Here is a 23,920-nt window from a genome sequence, read left to right on the forward strand (position 1 = left end):
TGAGATCTCACTACATTTTATGATGTAACATAGCCTGGGCTCAGGGCCTATCGGCTATTTAAATCCAAGCCCTGCCACTGACTAGTTCTGTGACTGTGGGAGACTTGCTTATCTTTGTGATGCATTTTTTCAAACATCTGTAACGTGTATAATAATACTATCTACCTTATAGAGCCCTTGTGGACATTAAATGAGATAATATGTGAGGTTTTTGGCACTGTGCCTGACACAGAGTAACATCAAGTAAATGTGAATCATTAGGCTGGTGATTTCAGTGAAATTAAGTAAAATAACTTTTGGCTTGCTAATAAGGGCAAAGTGGATGTCTGTGAGCCCTTGGGCTGAAGGCGGGAAAGCACGGGTCTTAGGAAAGCAGCAGAAAGCACCAAGAATGAGCGGCCACCAGTCATCCTGACATATCTGGAAAGGACAGTTAGATCCACCTTGTTCTAGTTGGTAAGGATTACGAGGTCCTTCAGCAACCGTCAAGGTTGTAGTGTGCACCTATCGTGTATCAGGCGCTAAGCCAAGGTCTGGGAACGTCAACAAATAAGACAGTAACTGCAGAGAAAATAAATAAGCGCAACTTCAAGCAGTCTCCTAGCTTGGTTTCCCTGTAGGCTTGCTGGTGACTGAGCATCCTTCCTGGAGGGAAGCGCTTCCATCACACTTAGAAAGCGGAGGGCCCGAAGCGGCCTGGCTCTGTGGGGGTCAGCCTTGAGGAGCAGGCCTGCAGGTGTGTGAGACTCCGTTCTGCCAGCTGGAGGCAGTAGTAGGAGCTGGGGCCTGGGGAGGGGGGTGTGTGTATGTGTGCATGTGTGCGTGTGTGCACGTGAGTGGTGAGCGGGATCATGACTGGCAGCAGAGGCATGGGCTGCAGGCCGGTGTTAACTCTCACCAGGGCGACACTGCCCAGGGTGGGTGCTGGGTATCTTATTGCCTCATCCAGAGATAGCAGTTGTACCCACCTTGATTTTTGTCCTGTTTGAACGAGGCTGAGAGGATTTTTGTTCTGCTTTGAATATGATTTCTTAATATTTTCTGGGGCTGATTTACAGTGGGATTGTGAATCTCAGCAAATTTTAAATTGAAAAATCATTCTAGAGTCAAAACTGCCTTTGCAGATTTATTATGTTTTAAAAAAATGTTGTTAACTACTTTAAGGTACTTGTAGTATTTAAAACTTCTCATTTGTAAAGGGTTGTTCCCAGATATTTCTGCCCTGCCCTGGAAAGACTGGAAGATGACTGTCAGCTCCAAGTTGACGGAGGGGTGGGAGTGTGCTCTGTCCATTGCCATACTTAGAAAATTTGGGAACTAAAGACTCACATTTGAGGGGCTGCTATTTGGTGCCAGAGGCTCAGAGAGGCCAAGTGACTTAGCCAATGCAACACAGCTAATGAGTGGGCCTACGAAGGCGGGGCTAAGCCTGCAGAGGCCACCCACATTCCTCTTTGGCATGCTGTCTTTAAGCTGGTAACATTGTCCTAGGGTGAACCATATGAAATTGCCCCTTTTGTATGTTAAAGCCGTCCAATGTTGGCAATTTCACGTGATTCCATCTAGTATTTAGGAAGTAATATGATGTCATACAGAGATTTTGTAAAGGTTTATGGATAGTTTACTCTCTTGTTCTATATGGGGGTCTTCACAAAGTGACTCAATCACCACACGCTTTGGGTGTGCCTGGAATGCAGTCAGCCGCCATGCAATGCACTCGCCACCCCGCCCCCACCGCCAGGCCCGACCCCACATCCCTTTCACCAGTTCAAGTATCAACATAACGACATTTTTACAAACCAGCAATCCATGCCTATCACCCATAGGTGATATTTTATTTAAAACATCTGATGTTTTACCAGGATTCAAACGGGCACTGCTGCCTTCACTACAAGGAAATTTTTCCTTTGATTGATCGCTAAATGGATAGAGCCTGTGAAAGGATCTCTCTTTTTCTTTTTTTCCTGGGGATTTCTTGTTCAAATAGAATTTGTTGTATCCACATCAGTAAAGCCATGCTAATATGGGCTGCTGGCCAGATATTGGAAATAGCCTCATTATATCGAACGGAATGTCATAATGATACCCATTAAGGTGGGATTCTCTGTGTTTGTACTTTTAAACCCAAGTCCCTTGCCACTTTTTACATCTCTGAGAACAGCAACACTGTCTGGTCGTGCAGTCAGGAACGTGCTCTCACCTCCTCCCATGGAAAACCATTACAAAAGGGAATTCTCCTTTTGGGGCAATTTTAGGTGGCTGTGGCCTGCTGCTCCTCAGCCACGCATTGTGCCGCTGGTGCTTGTCATGGCTGTCATGTGCTCTGGTGGCTGAAGGTAAGAACCAAGAAGATTTACTTCTGTCAACACTCTCTTTAATGGATATTGGTGTCCAATTATATGACAGGAAAAGAGCTGTTTTTTTTTTTCAGAACTAACCAAACATACCACAGGGTTGTTCATTTTAATTTTTATAGGCTGTTAAGAGACGAATAGTGTTGGAAGTCACAGCATTTCCATTAGCTGTTGAAATCTTACTAGAGTCCTGGCAAAGTGAAGTATTTGTTGTGTTGGCTTTAGGTAATGGACCCCTGCAGCTTATAGCTCAGGAATGCTGGAAGGATGAAGCCTGCAAAGAGAGGGGCAGAGGGGGTGTCAGCTTCATTCTTCCAATTAGAGCAGTTAAAGAAATAGCAGAGTGCAGGGGAGCATTTTGTTGCGAAGGCTAATTGAAAACCAGAGGAAAATATTTAGAGATACTCCATGGCATTTACATTATAATATTGTTTCTATTTGTGTCACTTCTCGGTTGACTCGATAGGACCTTCATTACAGACAAATTTCTATCATTAGAATCAGTTTAATTTCTGTTGCTATAATTAAGAGGATGGCAAGAATTGTTAAGTGTAGACCTCATTATGGCACAGCAGGGATAGTTCTCGCATTCACCTGACAAGTATTTCTCCAGCACCTACTGGATGCCAGGCTCTGTGGTAGGACTATGGCGTGACCAAGGCAGACAGGGTCAGTTTTAGTGGGAAGAAATAGATCATTACCTATAAACAAACAAATGGTCACATAACATCAGGAAATGAAAGGAAAAAAAAAATTAGGTAGGATAAAGATATGAGAGTGGCCAGGGAAGGACTTTCTGTAGATCCCTGAGTGAAGGGAGCGAGGCAGCCATCCTGAGAGCTGTAGGGAGAGCATTTCCAGTAGTGGGAAGCAAGTGCAAAGGCCCTGAGGTGGAAACCAGCTTGGTAAGTCAATGAGCAGACCTCTCTGTGGCTTGAGCAGAGAAAGGGAATCAAAGAACAGAAGATAATACTAGGAGAGAGAGAGTCAAATCATGTTGGGTTAAGGCTTTGGGACGCCACTGGAAAGTTTTGAGCAAAGGCATGGCATGAACTAACTTAAACCATGGAAAGATCATCTGACTGGTGTGGAGAACAGGGAGACCTGTTAGGAAACTATTGCAATCCTTTAGGTGAGGGAAGATGATGGCTTGGAGGAGGGAGGTTGTGATGAAGGGTCAGACTCAGGATGTTCTGAAGGTAGACAGATGGGGTTTGCAGATGGATTGGATATGAGCTGTGAAAATATGAGAAGTCAAGACTAGCACCTCGGTTTTCAGCCTGAGTGTGTGTAGGGTTGAATGGTGGAAAGGGGCAGATTTGTAGGCAGGGGCAGGAATCACAGGTTGCGTGTAAGCATGTCTAGTTGAGACGCCTGTCATTCATCAGAGTGGCAATGTCGGGGAGGCAGTTGGAGCTGGGGAACATCTGGGCTGGAGACTGAGGTCAAGAGCATATGGAATTTAAAGCCACTGCAGATAAGATCACTAAAGAGTGGGTGTTAATACAGAAGCATCCTGAAGACCAGGCCCCTCGGCTCTCCAGTGTTATGGGTCTGTGGGGACAGACAGTCCCCAAAAGGGGGCCGAGAGGAAGCCAGCACTCGGGGGCGGGGAGGGGAGTCGTTTGGTGAAAGACACGTCGTGAGGTCAGGCCCTGGGGAAAGTGCACGGCCTGCCCGGGGTGTGTTCCCTCCCTTTTCAGTTCCTTTGGTTTTGCTCTTCCCAGATTGACACCTCCTCCGATTCTCAAAGTAGGTCCCCTGACTGGCAGAATCAGCACCACCCAGGACCTTGTTAAAAAATGCAAATTTTGGGCTCCATCCTAGACCTACAAATGAGAGACTCTAAAAGGCAGAGCCCAGCAGGCTGTGTTTTAACAAACTTCTAGGGTGCCTCTGGTGCAGGCTGAGGTTTGAGAACTTCTGCTATAGGGAAAGGAGCTGACAAACTCATTCACTGACAGATGACAGAAAAGATAATACTTTCTTATAATTTTCTGTGCCATCTGTCTATAGCCAAAGAAATACATACCTAATAGTAGATTTGAAGTCTCAACCAGTAGACCATTACTGAGCCATCTTTGTGGGGACCAGTTAAATTTCTTAAGCCCTGAAAATCATAAAAGCAGGCAGCTTCCTATTCTGTCTTTGGTAATGGGCTCTACAGATAATAATATATATTTATAATATTATACAAACCCTCTGACTCCAATTATGGAGAAAATGAAAGTTTTGGCATTTTAGTGGGTGATCCAAAATCTCTAGCAACAATTCAGAACTTAATTTCCTTAAACACAACTTACCTTAACCAGGCAATTTAAAATACTGTCTGAATACCAAGGCTCATAATAATAATGAGCATTTGTTGAATTATAAGTTTTTATTCATAGAACATACCTCAAATTTATTTTAGCTCCTTAAATAATAGAGTTTAATGTATATTTAGTCAAGCATTACAGTAGTAAGGGCTTAAGGAGATTAGAAATAAATGAATCCAATTAAAGAACACGTCTGTGAGATTTGCTATGTCGTAGGCATGAATGAATTGTTTGCACAGCAACTGTAAAGACACCATTAATGATTAACTATCTAGAAGAGGCTTAATCAAGAATAAATGCTATAGGACATATTTAAAAATATTTAAGTTAAACAAAGGAAGGTTTGCGCATCTGGAAACATTGCCTCGCACCATCATGTTTGTGTCTTTTCCTAGGGAGATCAAAGCCTGAGGTTCTATGGTTCTATTATCTACAGAAGTGCTGGACCTTCTTCATGTTGTGTAGCAAAGAGCAGTGCTTCTAACAGTGCCATGATGCTTGGTCTTGTGGGGCATCCCCGCACACCCTGGGGAATCTGGGGACTCCATGGCCTTGAGCATGGGATGCAAATTTCCCAGTGTTGTGGGGGATTATTTCTTTGTGATTGCAGGTATCTTTTCTGCTTCCTGGAGTCTGTGTAGGGTTGAAAGTAGGAGGCACGCTCCTTTGACCTTCTCTGCCAGAGGATAGTTTGAGGCTTTAAGAATCAGCTTTGTAAGCGTCAGAAGAATTAGGTGAGAAAGTTATCCCTGTGAGAGTAGAACACCAAACGTAAGGGTTAGGTGATGGGTTCCCCCATTACTTATCTATTTTAGGTATGTGAAGAATTTACACGGAACATACATCTGAAAACATCAGCTTAATAAATGAAGGTGAGATGGATGGACACGGGGTTTGGGTGAGAAAGAATGAAAAGAGGGGGCCAGAATAACATGTGTGCATTTTATTTTCTATTTGTGGAAATTTTCAAAGGTAAGGAAACCTCGGCTGATATTAGTATTATTTTTTTCTTTCTTTATATTTGACTTTTTTTTTTTAACTAGAAGTGGGCTTCTGCTTGTGGGAGGGAAGACTGGCAACTTTTAATTGATGCCTTGATAAAAGAGGCAGCACGTTTTGCATTTAATTTGTTTGGATTCCACTTTTAAAGACTTGTAAGGACCAACATTCCACCCGCCCCATCCCTCCCCTCTGCCACCTCAAGAAAATACAAAACAGAAAAGCTATAAGAGCAATAGAATTTGGAACTTAGTCCTGGAGGCTCCACAAATATGTCCATAACTTTAGTAGCTAGATGAGTTTCTGAGTATTCAAAAAATAAGTTCCTCAGAACAAGAAATGTGGGCCCCAAAGAAGGGTCTACCTCATTTTAACAATGACAAAATATGCCATCTATACTTCTTGTGAAATGCAACTAAATTGTGTTTCACAAGAAACTACATAGCAAGACTTCCTTTTGGTTTTCAAATATAAGTAGTAATTTAAGTTATATTCTCCAACGAAGGAAGCATAAAGTCATATAGCTCACGTGAATGTCTTCAGAGACAGACAATTCTGGAGGTTAGGAAGGGTGGAAAATAGGCCAGAAAGTAAGGGAAATGCATAGGGATTGTAAGAGCATTATGGACACTTGGACATTAAAAAATTATAAATGGTGTGCATGAGAAGTTGAACCTATGGGAAAAGAAGCCTGGTAGTGATTTCTGTTTTGTAACTTATTATTACTCACAAAGAAGAAACCCTGGAAATGGAAAGGAAAGAAATTGGGCAACTGTTTCAATATGAGGTGGGAGTTATGCCTCAATTAGAGTTTCTTTTGTAAGAAATATATTTCTGATGATAAAAATCATACATTTTTATTGCAGGAAAAATTAAGATCATGCAGAGGTATAAAGAGGTGACAGTCATTTTTAATCCATTTTCCAGATATCCACTGTTAACATTTGATTTTAGTGCTTTCTACCACATGTATACACACACACACACACACACACACACACATACACATATACGCACACATGCATATACAGTACATGTTCATTTAAAAATACAATTTCACTTTATCAGTATTATTTTTCACATTACTGGAGTAAGAATATTTAAGATCGCACAATATTTTATCACATGGGGATATACCATAAGTAAGTAATGCTTCTATTGTTGGTTATTCTTTTTTGCCTATTTACAATTAAACTAAAGAAATTATGCTGATAGGCACCTTGTATATGGACTTTTGATACTTATCTCTGATTATTTTTATAAGACAGATTCCTAGAAGTGAAATTACTGGATTTAAGGTATGGACATGCTTAAGACTCCATAAACACTGCTAGTTTACTCCCTTGCCAGCAGTATACAAGGAGACCCACTCACTTACCTTGTCTTCATTGAGATTTATTGTCACTTAAAAAATCGTAGCTAATTTGAAAGTCAAAAAGGACATGTGAGAGCTGCCTTAATTCTTGCAAGTTATTATTAGTGAGGCTAAACCTTTAAAAAAATTATTTCTAAGAAATTTGTGTGTTGATTACATCCTTGTCATATTTTTTCTACTGCAGAGATACTGTATTTATCAATGATATGTAGAAGTTATTTCTCTGGGGGCTTAAAGCACTATCTTTTCTCCCTCCTTCAGTACACCTGTAATAGTTCCAAATAAATGCTTGAGGATGAAATTAATTTTTTATTCTAGCTTGCTGACATACTGTATATGTTGCACCTGAATTATAACTTAATAAAAAATAAGTGCATTTTATTAATATACATAACACTCAAGTAATAACATATGCCTTCTTTCTTTGATTTACAATCTCACAGAATTTCAGAGTGATCGATATTAATTATAGTTGGGGAATTTAAAAATCCCTCACATAACTTGCTTACTTACTGGGTGTTTCTCATTTATGTAGAAAGGGTTGCTAGTTTTTTTGGATTTTTGTCTGTTGGGGTTTGAGGTGAAAGTTTGTTGTGATGAGAATTATTTTGTTAATCACTTGCAAGTGAGTGTCTGTTTTCTGTCAGATACTGTGCTAGACAGTAAGAAATTTAGGAGGTTGTTATCAGATTGCCATTCACGTCACTGTGAGACAGATTTGGGGGGAACTACTAAAATCACCAAATCAAATGGAGAAAGCCACAAGAAGCGAACACAAATCCACTTATTAGCCCGAGACTATTGCATTTCCAAGGGTGCTGTAGCCTGATTTCCCAGCAGATTGTCCGGGTCTGCGAGCCCCTCACAGGGTGCAGCCCTCCTCATCGGCTGTGCCCGCTGGGCTCCCTGGGAGCCTGAAGCTGAAGCAGAGACTAGGTCTCCCTGCCGTGGAGGTTTGCCCGGTGGCCAGGCAGTCCCTCTGCCAGAATGTAAAGAAGGTCATGCACTTCGTGTAACAGTGACTCTAGAATCCAATTAAAAAGTTCAGTATAAGGCGCAGTCATTCCCACTTAATCCGATCACGGTTTAATGCAATCCTCTGCTTATTCCAGCCAGCGCCTTTGGAGCCAAATCAATTGTATGTCTTTGTTTCCACGTTTTCGTCGGTAATTTGATCACCTTCAGCTGTTTGAAAAAAAAATCGCTCAGCTGGGAAATCTGGCAACATCCCTTAAGAATTGCCACGTAACATAAAGTCAACAAAGAAAGTCCAGATTGGCCAGCTCCAAAATTAATAGGACAGCAGCAAAAATTCCGTTATCTGAAATGGAAGTAAAATGGAGTGTGGAGGAGTCAAACAGGGAAATTTTTGTGAAGAATCTTGACTCAACAGGACCTGATAAAACACAGTTAACCCTCAAACAACACGGGTTTGAATTGCAAGGATCCCCTTATACACGGATGGTTTTCATTACCTATATTGGGAAATTGTTTGGAAATTTGTGACAGTTTAAAGAAACATACAGATGAAACTTGATAACCTAGAAATATAAAAAAAAAGTTAAGGAAAATTAGGTATGTTGTGAGTGCATAAAATTTGTGTAGATACTAGTATGGTCTGTCATTTACCACCATAAAATCAACAGTAGGCCATTAGTAGTTAAGCTTAGGGAGAATCAGAAGTTAAGCTTGGAGTTTGGACTGCATGTGGGCTAATGCCCCAACCCCAGAGTTGTTCAAGGGCCAACTGTACCTCTACTGCGTCTCTGTGCGCTCATTCCAACATAGTGGAAGGTCGTGAATATGTTTGTGCTTCTCCTGGCATCATGGACACCAATCTCCCAGTCAAAATGATGGAAACTTGGCTGGTGCATTTTTCCGGAGCTGGCGGTACCCTTCAGCAGCGAAGACACCTTTCCTTTGCTCTGCGAGGACATCACCCCGAGCTTCCCGTGTGGCAAGTCGGCCTTTACCGCACCAGCAGGCATGGCACGTTGCTTAAGGGAAGGCCGAGAACGCCAGTGACGAGAAAATGGCCCCTTTTATTTCACTGGAACTGGAGCAATTCCAAATATGTACATGAATATTATAAGGTTTAGAGTAGACTCAGATGGCTAATTCTGCAAATTGAATGATTTCTGACTGTCCATAATGGAATAAGAGGATTACTTAGGTCTGTGCAAATATGGGTGAGATTGACAAGCTGTGACTGCTGGTGACTGCACATTACCCGTTCCCACGTTGCTTTCAGAGCCGAGGTACCTGAGGATGTCAGCCGCTTTGGTGCAAGTTATTAAGGAGAAAAATACAAATGCAAATTGGAATCAATGGCCACTTTGAGAAATATGCCAAATGGCATAGAGCGTAGTTCCTATTTTGCTATGCCGATCGTGTCTGGGAGAACGGCGCGAGCTGCGCTGGAGAGAGTTCCCTGTGGGGTCCTGAGCATGGTCTGGGCCGCACTTTTCCGGAAAGCTTTAGAGGTAGAGCAGGGCTGTGTCCTTTCTTCATCAAAGCAGCTGAGTCAAGTGCCTCACCGTACTCATTTGAGTCTAAGTTCTGTGCACCCAAGTATTTCCTTTTGCCCTGCTCCACAGGGACGCAGTGAACAACCTGCCTCGGCGCCCACCTCCACCGAGGACGTGTGTGTGATGCCAGACTGTGCGTCACGTCGGGGAAGGAGGCAGGGAGGGCCAGACCCTTCTTCGTGTCTGAGTTTGGAGGGGGGAATGGAGCTCATAATGTGATTCCCATCAGCATCTAGACCTTTAATCTACACAAACGAAACCCACAGTTTAATAGAACCCTAAAAGTAAAGCCAATGCTTTGTTCTCCATGAACCCGCCGTTCAAAGCTGCTCTTGGCAACACATCAACCACACTGGAAATGTCTTTCAGTGGGTGTTTTTTTATTGTGCTTTTCATCCTAGCACATCTTTTAGGCTGTTGGAGTTTCGAACAGAGAGCTAGCAAGGCTGAACTCTCAGGATGTCAGTTCTGCACAGCTCTCAGGGTCCCATTTGCTGCCTTAGCAATGAAGGACCTACCTTAGCAGGTAACTGTTTGGCCATAGCGCATCAGAGTTCAGAGGCTCAGCAGTAACAGATCAAATTAAAATGAGTTTGGGGTAGAAGGGAAAGAAATAGTGAGAGGTGTTTGGAATGAAGTGTATTATAATTGCTACCAAAGTGGAACTACTATTTGGGGGAATCAGGTGTCACAACATGGCACAGAGTGGGTTTGTACAAAGGGATTATACAATCCCTGTTGTGAGGATGGTTGACTTTGCCACATCTTATCAACACATTACAGTTTTTTACTTACTTAAGTAAGAAATATCACTCCCTATTTTTGAGCGTTTATTCTGTGTTAGGCACTGTGCTATGAGGCTTTCATGTATTTCACCTTAACCTCAGCACATCCCCATGAGTTATAAAGGGGAATCTGAGATTGTTACAGAGTAAGTGGCTTAAACCATGATCTACCTGACTGCATGGACTTCTGCTCAATTTTGGCGAATTCTTTTTTGGAATATTTTGATGTACACCAAGACAATATTTGTGTTAGTGTATCAAGAGTTTTGGGTAATTTTTCTTATGTTTGTTAGTATTTTCATGTGACTATATAGAATTTCAAGTAATTTATTGGTTTTAACATTTTATTTAACCCTATTTAACTTGGAGTATTTCTAACATTGGAAACTATGCAAAAATTCTGGACAGACTTTTTCAGTAGTTGTGATGATACTTTGGAGGTCTGATAGTGTGCACGAGAAAAATGAATCCTGTTTACTCTCTCTACTTGTATGCAAAGTCTCTGTGCTGAAATGGTGCATTAAAAATGAGTTTAAAAAATTATTTGGCCGTATTTTCAGGGGTGCATGACTTTTGCTGTCAGTTTAGGATCTTTTATGCAGGGACTGAATGGATACTCTGCTGCCCACTGGACAGAAGAGCATTGGACACAGGGTTTGCTCAAGGATGGGGGTTCTTCCTCCTGTCAGAGCCTGGCTTGCTCACTGTTGCACCCATGTGCTCTCCAGGCAGGGGGTCAAGGGACTCATAGGCCACAGGGGTCTTTTCCTACAGAGAAAGGTTGCTGGCTTGCAAGTTCTTAGAAGTCATTGAGGAAAAAATCCCTTCCTTTTTAAAATTATAGTTGATATACAACATTTTATTGGCTTCAAGTACATGATGCATGGGTTCAACAGTTACACACATTATTAAATCCTCACCCCAAACAGTGCGTTTACTCTCTGCCAACAAAGAAAGATGTTACAGAACCATTGGCTATATTCTCCATGCTGCACTTCCATCCCCAGGACCAACTCATATTAAGATTGAGATTTGTGTGCCCCTTTATCCAACTCACCTTCCCACCCACCCATTCCAGCCCCTCCCCCATGGCAACCATCAGTCCCTTCTCAGTGTCTGTGAGTCTACTGCTATTTTGTTCATTTTTGTTTTGCTTTGTTTTCAGATTCCACAAATAAGTGAAATGATATGGCATTTGCTTTCCCCCACCTGGCTTATTTCACTGAGCAAAATACCCTCTAGGTCCATCCATGTTGTCGCAAATGGCAAAATTTCTCTTTTTTATGGCTGAATAGTATTCCCCTGTGTATATGAACCACATCTTTACCCATTCATCTGTTGATGGACACGTTTGTTGCTTCCGTATCTAGCCGTTGGGAAGGGCTTCACAGAGGCAACTGGGATTTAAGAAAGTGCTTTATAAGGGGTGTTTTTTTGGTATGTGTTGGAGTACGGAGAGAGTCAGGAAAGTACAAGTTTAGGGAGAACTACTTTGGCTGAAGTGAAGGGCTAATGAAGGAAAGTTGTGAGAGACTGTCAGAAAAACAGATGCAAGCCGCATTTTGGAGGACACTGACTATCTGAACAGGGCAGGCTCAGATTATATGTTGGGCATTGTCCTTATGAGTTGGTTGGCGCAGCAAAGCAGACGTGCAATGGGATCAGACTTCCCAAACCAGAAAAGCAGATCGCATGCCCACCTTCTACAGTTTTGTTCTTCACGTAGGAGGATTTTCTTAAATTTCAGATGATGGACAATTTGCTAGGAAGCCATTGTAATTTGCTGACGGATATCATCACACTGTAGTTTGTGGCAGTGATGTTATTGGACCTGTCTAGCTGATTTCTATTCCTTGTCACTTGAGGGCTCCTTGCCTGAATTATACTTTTGCTTTTGTCTGATCTCTGTAGAAGAACAAAGAGGGAAAAGGAAAAGAAGACAAATGAATATTTCCTGGTCCATGGAAAGCTGCCAGTCACCTCTACATATATCATTTTATTAATTTACTGTATTTCATAGATCTATCTTAAACCAAAGAGTATCACAAATGTGTATAAAAGTTTTTAAAAGGTGAACCCATTAGAGAAAAGGAAAAATAAGAAAAATAAAGGGAGCCAGTGAGGTCTGTGGCCACCAAGTGCCTGCCGTGGGGACTTGTGCACTTACTAGTGTGGCTGCAAATGGGACTTGGGGCTCAGGCTGAGCTTTCTGACTTCCAGGGCAAAGAGGGAAACAACAGTTCTATTTTTACAGTGTTTGTGAGATAAAAAGAAATCAATTACCCAGGAGCAGCCCAGCTCCTTCTGGAACCTGAGAGAAAAGCCTCCCATGAGTCCTCGTAAAGAAGACTCTGAAACATTTTATTTTGGCTGCCAGTGGAAAGGGTCGGTATCTTCTTGTGAAAATTGAGGGGTCAGGCAGACTTCCTGGCTTGCTGGAAGCAGTCTGAGCTGGCAGCTGTGGGCAGGGCCCAGTTGTCATCTTCAGCCCCGGAATACTCCAAGCAATACCTCTGCAACGAATTCTCTGTGGGGCCCTCAGTATCCCCTTCATGTGACTGCGCAGCCCCTACGTTTACCAATTCTCCTCCCAGACTGTAATCTGCACTAGGGTGGGACTGTAGGTGTCTTATCCATCCCTACATCTCCATGTAGCACAAAGTCTGGTACATATTAGGAGCTTAATGAATATTTCCATAAATACAAAGGAACGGAAAGAACCAGTGATAAAATGTATCCTGAGGTAACTGACTCCGTTAGCTTGTGGAAAGAGACTTTTAACTACTTACAATCCTGGTTACACTAGTTGTCTAGCTAACAGAATATCGAGAATGTTTACTAGAATGATCGATCTTAGAACAGTTGATAGAAGACCTTCTTCTTGCCAATAATCAGATAGCATGAGACAGTCAGTTGTCTCTTGAGTTCTCCCCACACAGAAAATTTTTGGAGTGGATTTTATAATCTATATCACACCACTGAGGACACAAAAGCTCAGAGGAGTTGAATTATGGATTTATTTTCTACTTACATAAATGATGAAAAATATATCTTTAAGTCAAGACATTTTCATAAGCATATCCTAATAATCTGACTGTGGCTGCTACATTCACACACATTGGTTAAATGTTCGGCATTTCCAAAGTCATTGAGGTATTTGTGGCACCGGCTCACTTGGCTGACTTTTGCTTACTTCCTTTTCGAATGTGCATTCTCGCCCTTCCTGTGAGAGAACCATGTGTCCGCTTCCCGCGGCAGCTGATGAGGGGCTGTGTCTTCTCATTCTGCAGGGACACGGAATACAAAGGGCTGCAGCTCTCCCTGGATCAGATCTCAGCCACCAAACCAGCCTTTTCCTACACCACCAGCTCCACTCCTACCATGACGGACAACAGGAAGGGGGCAAAGTCCAGGCTTGCCAGCTCCAAGTCAAAATCCAGAGCTTCCCCCTACCCTCAGGTGGGTGTGCTGCTCTTTTGCAAACTGTTGTTTTTTTTGTGACCTAGTTTTATCTGGAAGTTGAGGAGGTATTAAAGCTCTTGGCATTAATTATCTGGTTTTTTAATAAATTGAAAACTTCTAAAAATCTGGAAAGTTTTCTAAAGCTATATTCTCCCTCCTCGTCTTCCGTTAAAATAACTGTGCTAAAAATTTGAAATGATCCTGTGGTTTCCTGCTTTTGTATAAAGGTCATGAATGTCTCAGCTGCAGTCAGAACCATAACTTTGTGATTTCAAGGAGACTGATCCTAAATTCTCCCTCACCCCCACAGTGATTAACCAGAAAGCTGTAACCCTCATAGCAAAATATGAAAGCAAGAGCTTGATGTAGAAAAATTCAATCTTAGGACAGGAAGTGAAGTAGAAGGAAATTAAAAGGTGGAGGTAAAGGATCAAGGATGCATTTCGACATGAGATTTGAGCACAGATGGACTGTTTATGGGGAGGCATGAAATAGAGCGGGTCTTCCAGATGGCAGGAATAGTAGAAAAAGCAACTCTCTTCTCATCTTTGCAAGGTGGTGAGCTGATGAGACCCAGAGGAGGTATTCCAGAAACACTGCAAGGTACAAAGATGAGTTCTGATTCTTGAAAGGAAAAAGCTTTTTTCCTAACCAATCCCTGAGATTAAAAAAAAAAAAAAACCAACACAAAAAACTAGACCATCTCAAAGTGTGTGCACCCATCTGTCCTGGCCTGAAGAAAGTAGGACAGAACTGGGGATTCCTCACTCCCAATAGCCTGTGACCACCTCACCTCCATCCTTTTCTTGAAGGCCTCCACACCAAACTTCCTGCGGTTCATTAATTGGAGTAGCTCAGCAGATGAGTCCTGGGCTCGTATAAAACCAAACTGGACTAGGAGTCATTTCATGAAAGCTGATATTTTTTTAAGGACATGGCAAATGTTTCCTTACTTATTAGAGCTGTGTTATTCTGTTGATTTCTGCAGGGGTGTATCGTTTGAGCAAGTGGCACTCATTGAACTAAGGGTTCACTGAGTAGCTGCTGTTTGCTGGATTATTTCAGTGGCGTGGTATATGAGGGTGGGCAGACCGTGGACCTGAGGGCGTAAGGCCACATGGTCTGCGATCTCCCACAGGAGACCAGGGTTCCTTATTCTGGCAAAAGGGAGGGGAGCAGATGTGTGATGCCTTGACATTTTTCAATGCACACCTTTTGTTATGAGGATTGAGCACTTCAAAAGTGCACCTTAGTTAAAGTTCCTGTTGAACATCTGAGAAGCTTTTCATGTTACAATTTCAGATCTTGCAAAGAGTTTTACTATCTCTTTCAACTACTTGAAAAGATGGATTACTCCTTGGGGTAATTTTATCCCTAAATATATAGGAATGTTGGATGCTAAATGAAAGAATAATTTAAATTAGGAAATACTAAGTTAAGAAGGAGTTTAACCGATCTATATATAGAAATTAATCCTCAAAAACAAAATCTCCCCATTGGACTTCCAAAACCTCGCTGCCTGAGTCTGTTTTCTTTCAGGCACAACTTATAATGTCTAAAATTTCTATTAGTTTATTCTAATGGTAGACTAACATTACTTATTTAAAAAAATATTTTAACTGCCATTAGATTGCTTGTGTGTGTGTGGGTGGGGGGGGGGCGAGGAATTAATCTGAAAGTTCTACATGTTCCAAAGTTCTTAAAAAAAGCAAGACAGAAGTGTGGAAAGTAGAAAACCACCATTTTCTCATGTTCCCTCTCCAAAATTGTATTTTCTTCTAGAAGTATTCTATGACGTATAAAAATCATGTACATGTACGCATATATATCCACATAGGATTTATCTTGATGTTTGTGTGTTCATTTTTGTGGTTAATACTTATATAAATGTAGTCCTTAGAATTTTGGCCATCTGTGCCATTTGAAATCACACAGTCATGAATTAAGTACTTAACATTTATGTGCCAGGTAAAGGTTATTTTTTAATTGTGTTTACTTTAGATAATCATGGTGCCAGGTCAACCATTGACTGAGTTCCTACTACATGGGCTACTGCTATGTAGGGATCAGAAATGGAAAACCCTGTCTTTGCTTCTGAGGAGTTACTGATGTCGACAGACAAGGGAACAGGCACTTGTGGTGAACTGGCGTGGGGTGAGCAGAGGGCCCTCTGGGGTCACACCAGACCAGCACGGCCTCCAGGGCAAAGTCACCAGTGTTTCTGCTGAAGGAAAACCACAGTACCATCGCCATGGATAGTAAATCCTCAGACATTTTAAAGAGAAAAGTAATTAGCTTCTCAAAAGTACTATTTGGTCCAAATTGTCATTGTATTATTAAGCGACACTTAGCTTTTTAATTTTCATGCATCATTGCCATGAGATGTCTTTTGATTCAGTAGCTGATAGCCAAGTGTTGCATTGAAAAGATGCTACACTGGCCATTGTGGTAAATGAGGGTAGGAGTTGGGTAGAAGGCGCTAGAATATAAAGAAGTGGCATATTACGCAGTAGAATAATAGTGTGTAGGAGATGGTGTATGCAAAGGGCTTTATGAGTGATGTCAGCAGCAGCGACTCTAGTCTGGATGGTTAGGGAAGCTGACCTGCTATGAGGGTGGATTTCAGGTATATGGGCAGCAGGGAAAGGAGAAGGCACTTCGAGGAGCACAAGATGATGAAGAAATGCGTGAACGGATTGTTAGTGTGATTGGAACTGGGGCAGGGTCGGTCCCTGTGAATGAGGACCAAGAGCAGTGAGTTTGAAAGGATTGATTGGTGCCAAATATCTGCTAGGCCGAGGAGTTTAGAGTTTGTTTTATGGGAACAAGTAAAGATTTTTGAACAGGAAATGAGAGCATGAGTGTGGCTGAAGCAGGGCCGGCTACTCATTTCACAGCCCTGCTCTGAATCTATGCACGTCTGAACTAAAGTTCTCTACTGACGTAAAAGGCATTATAGAGGAACGATGAGTACAATTCTATTAATCCTCGGTGGCTTGCACCTCTCATCATTATAGATATATCTTGACCATTATAGGTTTATTCGAAATTATATCACAAGCTTACTTTTTGTGATTAATGACACACTTGGTTGGATTTCCCTTTATATATTAATAGATGCATAATAAATGTATTTTTAGTTACTGAATGATCAGGCTTTTAATCGTATTTCATTTTAAATCCTTCTGCCTCTTTTCTCAAAAAAGAAAAAAAAAAGAAAGCTTCTTTTTGGTGTTTCCTTGGTTACATATTTTTAGCAGGTCAATCCCTGTTAGATTTTTCAAGAGGGAGTTTCCAGGGCAAAGCTGAGCTTGCAGGGTAATGTTTTGTCCTTCTTTTGAGTTATGCAAATGGTTACTTAACAATTTTATTAATAGATTTATTAGGCTCTTCATTATATATTAGGCATATCTAGAAATTTCTAGCAGATGTGTGCTGAGCAGCAAGCCACAGCACGGCTTTCTGGAGGTGTCCAGGCCCTCTTCTTTGAACGCGTGAGGCACACATACATTGTAATTCGCTGCCACCACCCAGTCGGCCTGCAGTAGCAGATGAACCTTCAGGTCCTCTCCTGGTATGCGATACGCTTGGGAATGATTTTAGACTTGATTACATTATAGTCACTTAATGAATGACTCAGTCACCTTTGTACCTCTATATATTACCCAGGTCAAAAGTAGAATTGTTTTGAATGGTTTTGGAAAAATTGCAAAAAGTATTATAGGTACCGTGCAAAGATTCTGTGCATAGCTACCGAGCTGCTGTAGAGCAGCAACGCCCTTAGGTCCTGGGGATACATAATGACAGTTGTGTGTTATTGTTGTTGCATTTATATTCAGGAAGATGACAACTCATTTTTTTCATAGTTCTGTTGAATTAGAAATATTGAGTTTACAGAATTTATTTTTCAGACCTTCTCTGCTAGTGACTGCTGTGCTATTTTCCACCTATTCTTAGGGACCAGGCATGGCTACTCTAACACAGCTAGCAGTTATTGCGCCAAGGTTTAGTCATGTCAATCATGAATAAATTGCCTTCCAGTTCCAGTTTCCTCTTAAACTTCTCATGTTGGCATGTTTATGGTTGTTACGTTTATTACAGGCAGTGCGTGCCCCCTTTTTTTATTGCATCGTCCTGCCCTCCTCTTGATTTTTCCCTAGCCACTAATAACCAATGCACTATGTTAATTCTTTAACAACAGTGCATGCATAAGCCCTATATGCTTATGAAATCTGAAAGTATTTAATCACTGGCTACAGATAATGTTGTAATACTTGCGGGTTTTACTCCACATCTGTTACCTTAACTAATCCCACACAACCCTCTTAATTTTCACTGCCAACAATCTGGCTTCCTTTGGGTGAAGGAAGAAACTCTGCAAAAGTTCTTTCTGGCCTCAGAAATACACCAGGGTCTGCCGCACAACAGCCTGACTTGGTCAGTTCTGGAGAAGAGAAGGCCCGAGGATCTCTGGAGCCTAGTGTTCTTATCACCAGGATTGACATCCCATTATTTCAGGTTTTATACGTAACATGAAAACTATAATCCTTGACCATTAACAACAAAGCATTTTTAATGGATCTTGCAAAAAGAAAAATGAGATTATCTTCTTAGAAATTCTTACACTATATAAGCTTGTTTATATTTTCTGGCCACATGTAAATTTGGGATTAGTCTCCTGCTCCTATAGAAATTTCTGGAGGTTATTAGAGTGGGCCTGTATGCTCCTTTTAGATTGTCTTCATACGTGAACCTCTGAGTGTTATTTGAGAAAATATTTAGCTCAGTAAGGCGAGACCTCTGTGTTACAGATTTATATATATATATATATTTTTACTAATTCTCACATAGTTAAATACCTATTACATGCACTAAAATGCTAAAGGTAGGTCCTTAAGGAGCCCATCTCTTATTGGGGAGGCAAGATCAACATTTCAGAGAGGAATCGTGAGACGCGGCCAGTCAGGGCCCTCAAGGCCACAGCTTCTGTCTTTCCAGTCCCTTGGCTCGTGGTTGGAGGAGGGCAGACAGTGGCATCCGAGTCTGCTGGCTGGTGCCCGTCCTTCCGCGATCACAAATTGATTCTCCGTTATCATTCCAGGGGATCGCTCTAGCCATGCACTCCCCATCAGTCACCTTCCTTACACTCGCAGATTTTCCAGTCACTTCCTGGCTTCTCCATCCTCATTCAGAGCCCGGGGGCCGTATCTGAAGTAAGCTAGTGAGATCCGCTGTGCAGGACGCACGCGTGCTGAGGGGATGTCAGGGTAAAGGAGCACACTAATGAAGGGAGTGCACAGGAAAAGAGGATGTTTTAGGAGATAGGCCGGACAGACGGACCATGAGGTGGAAGAGAAGTCACAGCGGGGAGAGGCTGAGGCGGCTGCACAGTCTGCCTGAGACCTGGTAGGGAATACCTTTGTCCTTCACCCTGCTTCAAAGCATGGTAATAGTATAAAATAGGGATAAAGGAAAGGTAGGTATTTATGGTGGATAAACTGGGTATGTGGGATTAGAAATAGGACCGTATGCTTTTCTGCTAAATAGGTTACCCAAGTGGGTGGATAACTTGAGTAGACTGTTTCATTGATGTTTACTACCTTATGACATTACAACACACGGTGACATATGTCACATTCCCAGGAGTGAAAAACGAATGACGACAAACCTCGCAAAAATTTAAATGAGCAGATGGCTGGAGTTAGTCACCCTGGACTTGTTAATATGGCAGCAGGATATTATTGAATAAGAAAAGACCAATGAGAAGAAGAAAGGCATAAATGAGGTCAGCAAAAATGAGAAGGTGAAAGGGAGAAAATTGGGGTCAGTAAAGGGGGACTCTGAGGTCCACAAGGACAGAAGATGTTGCTCTTGATAACAGATTGCCCTGGGCACCCGAAAGTCCTTTGTAGATATTGAATGAGTGCATGAATTAAGGCATGGATGAGCCCAGGAAGGTGATAGTATAGGTGAAGAAAGAAATAGGGGTGTGATGAGACAGATGTGTTAAGTCCTGGGGAATAAGTCCTTGCCCCAGAGGGCTTACAGATTCAGTGGGTGGGGGGGGTGGGAATGTAAACAGATCATTTAAACACAGTGTCATATGCATGTGACAAAGGCATGTGGTGGTGGCAGTGGGAGTAACTGGTGGTGGTGTGTGTTGGGGCTGCCCTGCCCGCTCAGCCCTGGGCTGGAGGTGAGACTTGGGGGCTCACAGGGAGAGAACCAGTGGCCTTCGGGCTTGGAGACCTCGCATGCCATGGGAGTTTTTAGTGGGCTCAAACTTACTCCATTTGCAAGGTCCGCGGTGGGGCTCTGGGATGCCGTTGGTGAAGCCCTTCACTCTGCAGAATCACAACAGCCTCTTCATTTCCTCCTCACTTTGGGAAATTTCCCTTTCCAGTCTGCTCTGCTGCCCAGATTGACCTTAAGAGACCGCTGATCATGTCAGTGCTTGGAGACCTGCCATGGCCCCTGCTGTCACTCAAGGTCACTTATAACTGGGCCCTAAATTACCGGGCACTGTGACACCACCAGACCTGTCTGCTATTTGCTGAAGGCCTTGTCCTTCTCCGCCTCCATGCTTGTGCTCAGGCATTCATTTCTGCCTGCACTGCCTCTACTTTTCAACATTTTGCCAGTCTTCTAAGGCTTAGATGAATGCTGCCCACTGCATGAAATATAACTGAGCTGTTTCTCCTTTTGACCCCGATTTAGAATAATTTATCTTCAACTGGCTTCTCTGTATGTTGATCTCTTCTCTCAGATTATAATCTCTTTGAAAGTAGTAACCATGTCTATTTCTTATCTACCTTGCACCCCACCCCAACATCCAGGAGGTGTCTTCCATATATTTACTTACTAAATGTTAATAGAATGACTAAATAAGTAAGTAATTACATTAGAAGGGGTGGAATACTTTGTCAGTTGTCTGTAGAGATATAAAAACCCCAAGGAGGAAGAAAATTCTTCTACTAAGGAATTTATCATCTATGTAAAGAGACAAAAGGTATGCAAGCAAAACAATCCAGGGTGGTTTCACAAATGCAAAATCTTGCCAGGCAAATCAAATATCTAGGTGCTGAAGGAGAACGAGATGTGGTAGAAACTACAGGCTCTTTTAAGAGTAAACTTTTGAACAAACACTCTCTGCGTCTCACTGGAGGGGCAGAGAAGCACCCACATCTGAAGTGGGCTTTCCAGTCTTCATGTCCCCACTGTCATCTGCAGTACTGCAATGGACAGATCTCACAGCAGGTATTTGCTGTGGGTGTTTTTTAATTACAAAATAAGTGCATTGACCTTTGAATGTCTGTGCAAGAAGTTCCGCTTGGCTCTGTCTGCCATCCCCAGAACCTGTCATCATTTATAGATTCAGCCCTAGTCCCAGAGTTCGGTTCCTATGATCAGTAGCCACTTTCTAGATCGCTCTCTTGTTTTTTTTTTTAATAACCCATATGCATTTTTTTGTCCTGTACCTTTAGAAGTGTTGTGCTATATGAGTGGAAGATTTCTTCGATAAGAAAGGGGGGAAGTCTCTTAAAATACTGTCTTGCTTGGTTTGGTTTTTCATCTTCTGGACACAAAAAGCCTTGGGAGGATCTCTCTTCTCCCTGTTCCCCCTGTCTTTGTTCAGTTCGAGTCTCTCTGGGATAGATCACATTTAGGGTGCTTTATCTGCTTCCTTACTGATCTTTCAGTCTCTGATCATTCCTGCCAGAAATACCATTTTCACCACGTAGCCCCCTCATCAACCCCCAGCCCTGGACATACTTAAAAACTTGCAGAAGCTCCTTTGGCTATAGTATGATGTCCAGTCTCCACAGTGTGGCCCAGACTACATCTCTGCCTGCCTTGCCCCCACTCTCTCCAGCTCCCCCCCCCCATCAGCTCTTGACTCTAACCAGAATCTGCTGTATATGCTACTTGAGGATACCTTTCCGGTTGAGCCTCTGAAATCTTACCCACCCACAAAACATGGCTGCTGGTCTGCCCCTCATCCCCACAGACTCCTGTCTATACAGCCTAGTTCCTGTTAAACTTGTCTCTATTCCATGGCATAGGCTGGTTTGGAGCTGGGGGAGAGGTAGTGTCACAAAAGAAATTGGGCAGCAGGTGAAGCAACTATGCTCAATCAAATGGAAAGCGTCTGCTTCTGGCTTAAGGGACAAGATGGCTGTAATTTGGATTTTGCCGTACAACCTGCACAGAGGAAAAGAGGGGAATGGCTGAATCTACCTTCAAAATGTATTCAGGAAAATTTATTTTAACAAAATCTATAAAATCAAATTTTATTAAAACTAAATAGTGAAATTAAAGTGAACATCGCCTTATTGGACCATTCACTGTGGGATCTGACCCACTCACAGTGGGAACCTTCTAAGGTTAAGAAAGTTAGATTTGGATATCTAAGAAATCAAGATTTTGTTAACTCTTTCTTCTTTCACAGATTTTTAGGACACTCCTTTACAATATTACAGTGCATCAAATTGCTGTGTTTTCTTAGAAGGTCAAAGTTCTGATGTGGATTGTTTAATAGATAGTTTATGCTGTTTTAGTTTTCCTCAGTATTTCACTGCACCTGGCTTAGAAGAACAAAAGGTAGATTCATCCTTCCATTTACAGACATTTGTTTAGAATTTACTAACTTCGTAGAGGGACTTCAAGTTTCTATTTTTTTTCCCCACATAATTACAAATCTTATGAATCTCTTTCAGCATGTGGAGGGCTGGTAGTACGCCTGCCCAACTTGGCCCAGTTCTAGGACACTGCCAAGAGCAGCCAGGGCAGCCTGTCCATTGTCCAGGCCCAGAATCAACCAGTGGGAGACCAAAGAAAGCTGCAGTAAGGGCTCAGGGCAAGTGGGGGCTCTGCTGTACCCATCTAATTCATGCCCGTGTGAAAATCAGACAGGGAGTCGGGGCATCAGTGAAAGGAGGGCAGCGGTCTGGCTCATGCTCGGAGCCCATCACAGAAGAAAAGTATCCCTCAAACTAGAGCTGTTGGTCCTGGAACCCCAGGATTTACCCAGTGGGCTAGGGTTGTATCTGTATTGTCTATGCAAGTTGGGATATTCTTGTTCCCTTACGCCTGTGTGTATTCCATGACATAAAGGGCTTAGTTAAATGTTTATTCTATGTTCATTACCTGTTTAAAATCTTCAGCGCCATGAAAATGGCTGCAAGTCTTTAGGACTCCGCCTCTGGATTTATAGAAGGATGCGCTTCAAGGATTTCCCGGTCTGGGAACAGCATCTCCGTATGGAACCTACGGGAGGTTCCTCATAGAGTCACCCTGGGGGAAACCTGGCCGCCGACGCTGTGTCAGCGGCACTTCGCTCTAACAGCCAGTGCGATGCCAACTATGGTCACTCTTCTGTGAGAAAAATAGGTGAACCAAATCCCCAAAACATTTTTGTAACTATTGGCGGTGGACTGAGAGAAGACCTCTGACATTTCCAACCACATTTGAGGCACATTACAAACTTCCCATTTTCTCCTTCATGATACATATCGAGGAGCTTACACATATGAAAAATTTCTCACCAGAAGTTTCTTTGAACTAAAAGTAACTAATATATCAATTAAAGCTAAAAACATGGTCACAATGAAGAGGTTATAAGCAGAGCAAATCATAATAATAATGAGTAAAAATCTTGTGAACACGTTCTTAAACATTGATTTTAAGAAGCTGACAATTGATATCATTTTTTTAAGTGAAGAAAGAAATGGCCCAAATATTTAAAATTTCTCATAATTGTGTTTTCACTCAGTATTTGCTTTCTAATTATTTATAGCGCAAATGGAAATATTTATTGCTCCGTTTGTTTAGCGAAAATGTGCTCAACTCTGGAATGTGACTCGAGATGAATTTTTTTCCTTCTAAAATGCATTCTCTCATTTTTCTTGAGGTTTTTAAAAGCTTAACTCTTTTGAAGCTATCTGTAATTAAACTGAATTTCATTTAAGAATTTCATGAGGCTTCTTTTCCATGCTAAATGAGTTTTGTGTAGAAATCACTTTATACTTAAAATTTCTTAATGTATCGTCTATAGAGAATTATTCTTGCTGCTGATAAATAAAACAATACATGTCAAAGG

At 42.1% G+C, this 23,920-nt stretch overlaps 1 protein-coding gene across 2 annotated transcripts in view; it reads left to right on the forward strand.

Moving 5' to 3' along the window:
- The window catches only part of SIM1 (SIM bHLH transcription factor 1), a 65,296-nt gene that overhangs the window by 25,835 nt on the left and 15,541 nt on the right, over window positions 1–23,920 (forward strand). For both annotated transcript variants that reach the window (XM_037012318.2, XM_073220917.1), the window contains exon 10: window positions 13,650–13,818. In XM_037012318.2, coding sequence (XP_036868213.1) covers window positions 13,650–13,818 — 169 coding nt within the window. The remainder of the gene's footprint in view (window positions 1–13,649; window positions 13,819–23,920) is intronic.

The sequence above is a fragment of the Manis javanica genome, chromosome 13, assembly GCF_040802235.1.
Source record: "Manis javanica isolate MJ-LG chromosome 13, MJ_LKY, whole genome shotgun sequence".
Lineage (NCBI taxonomy): Eukaryota > Metazoa > Chordata > Mammalia > Pholidota > Manidae > Manis > Manis javanica.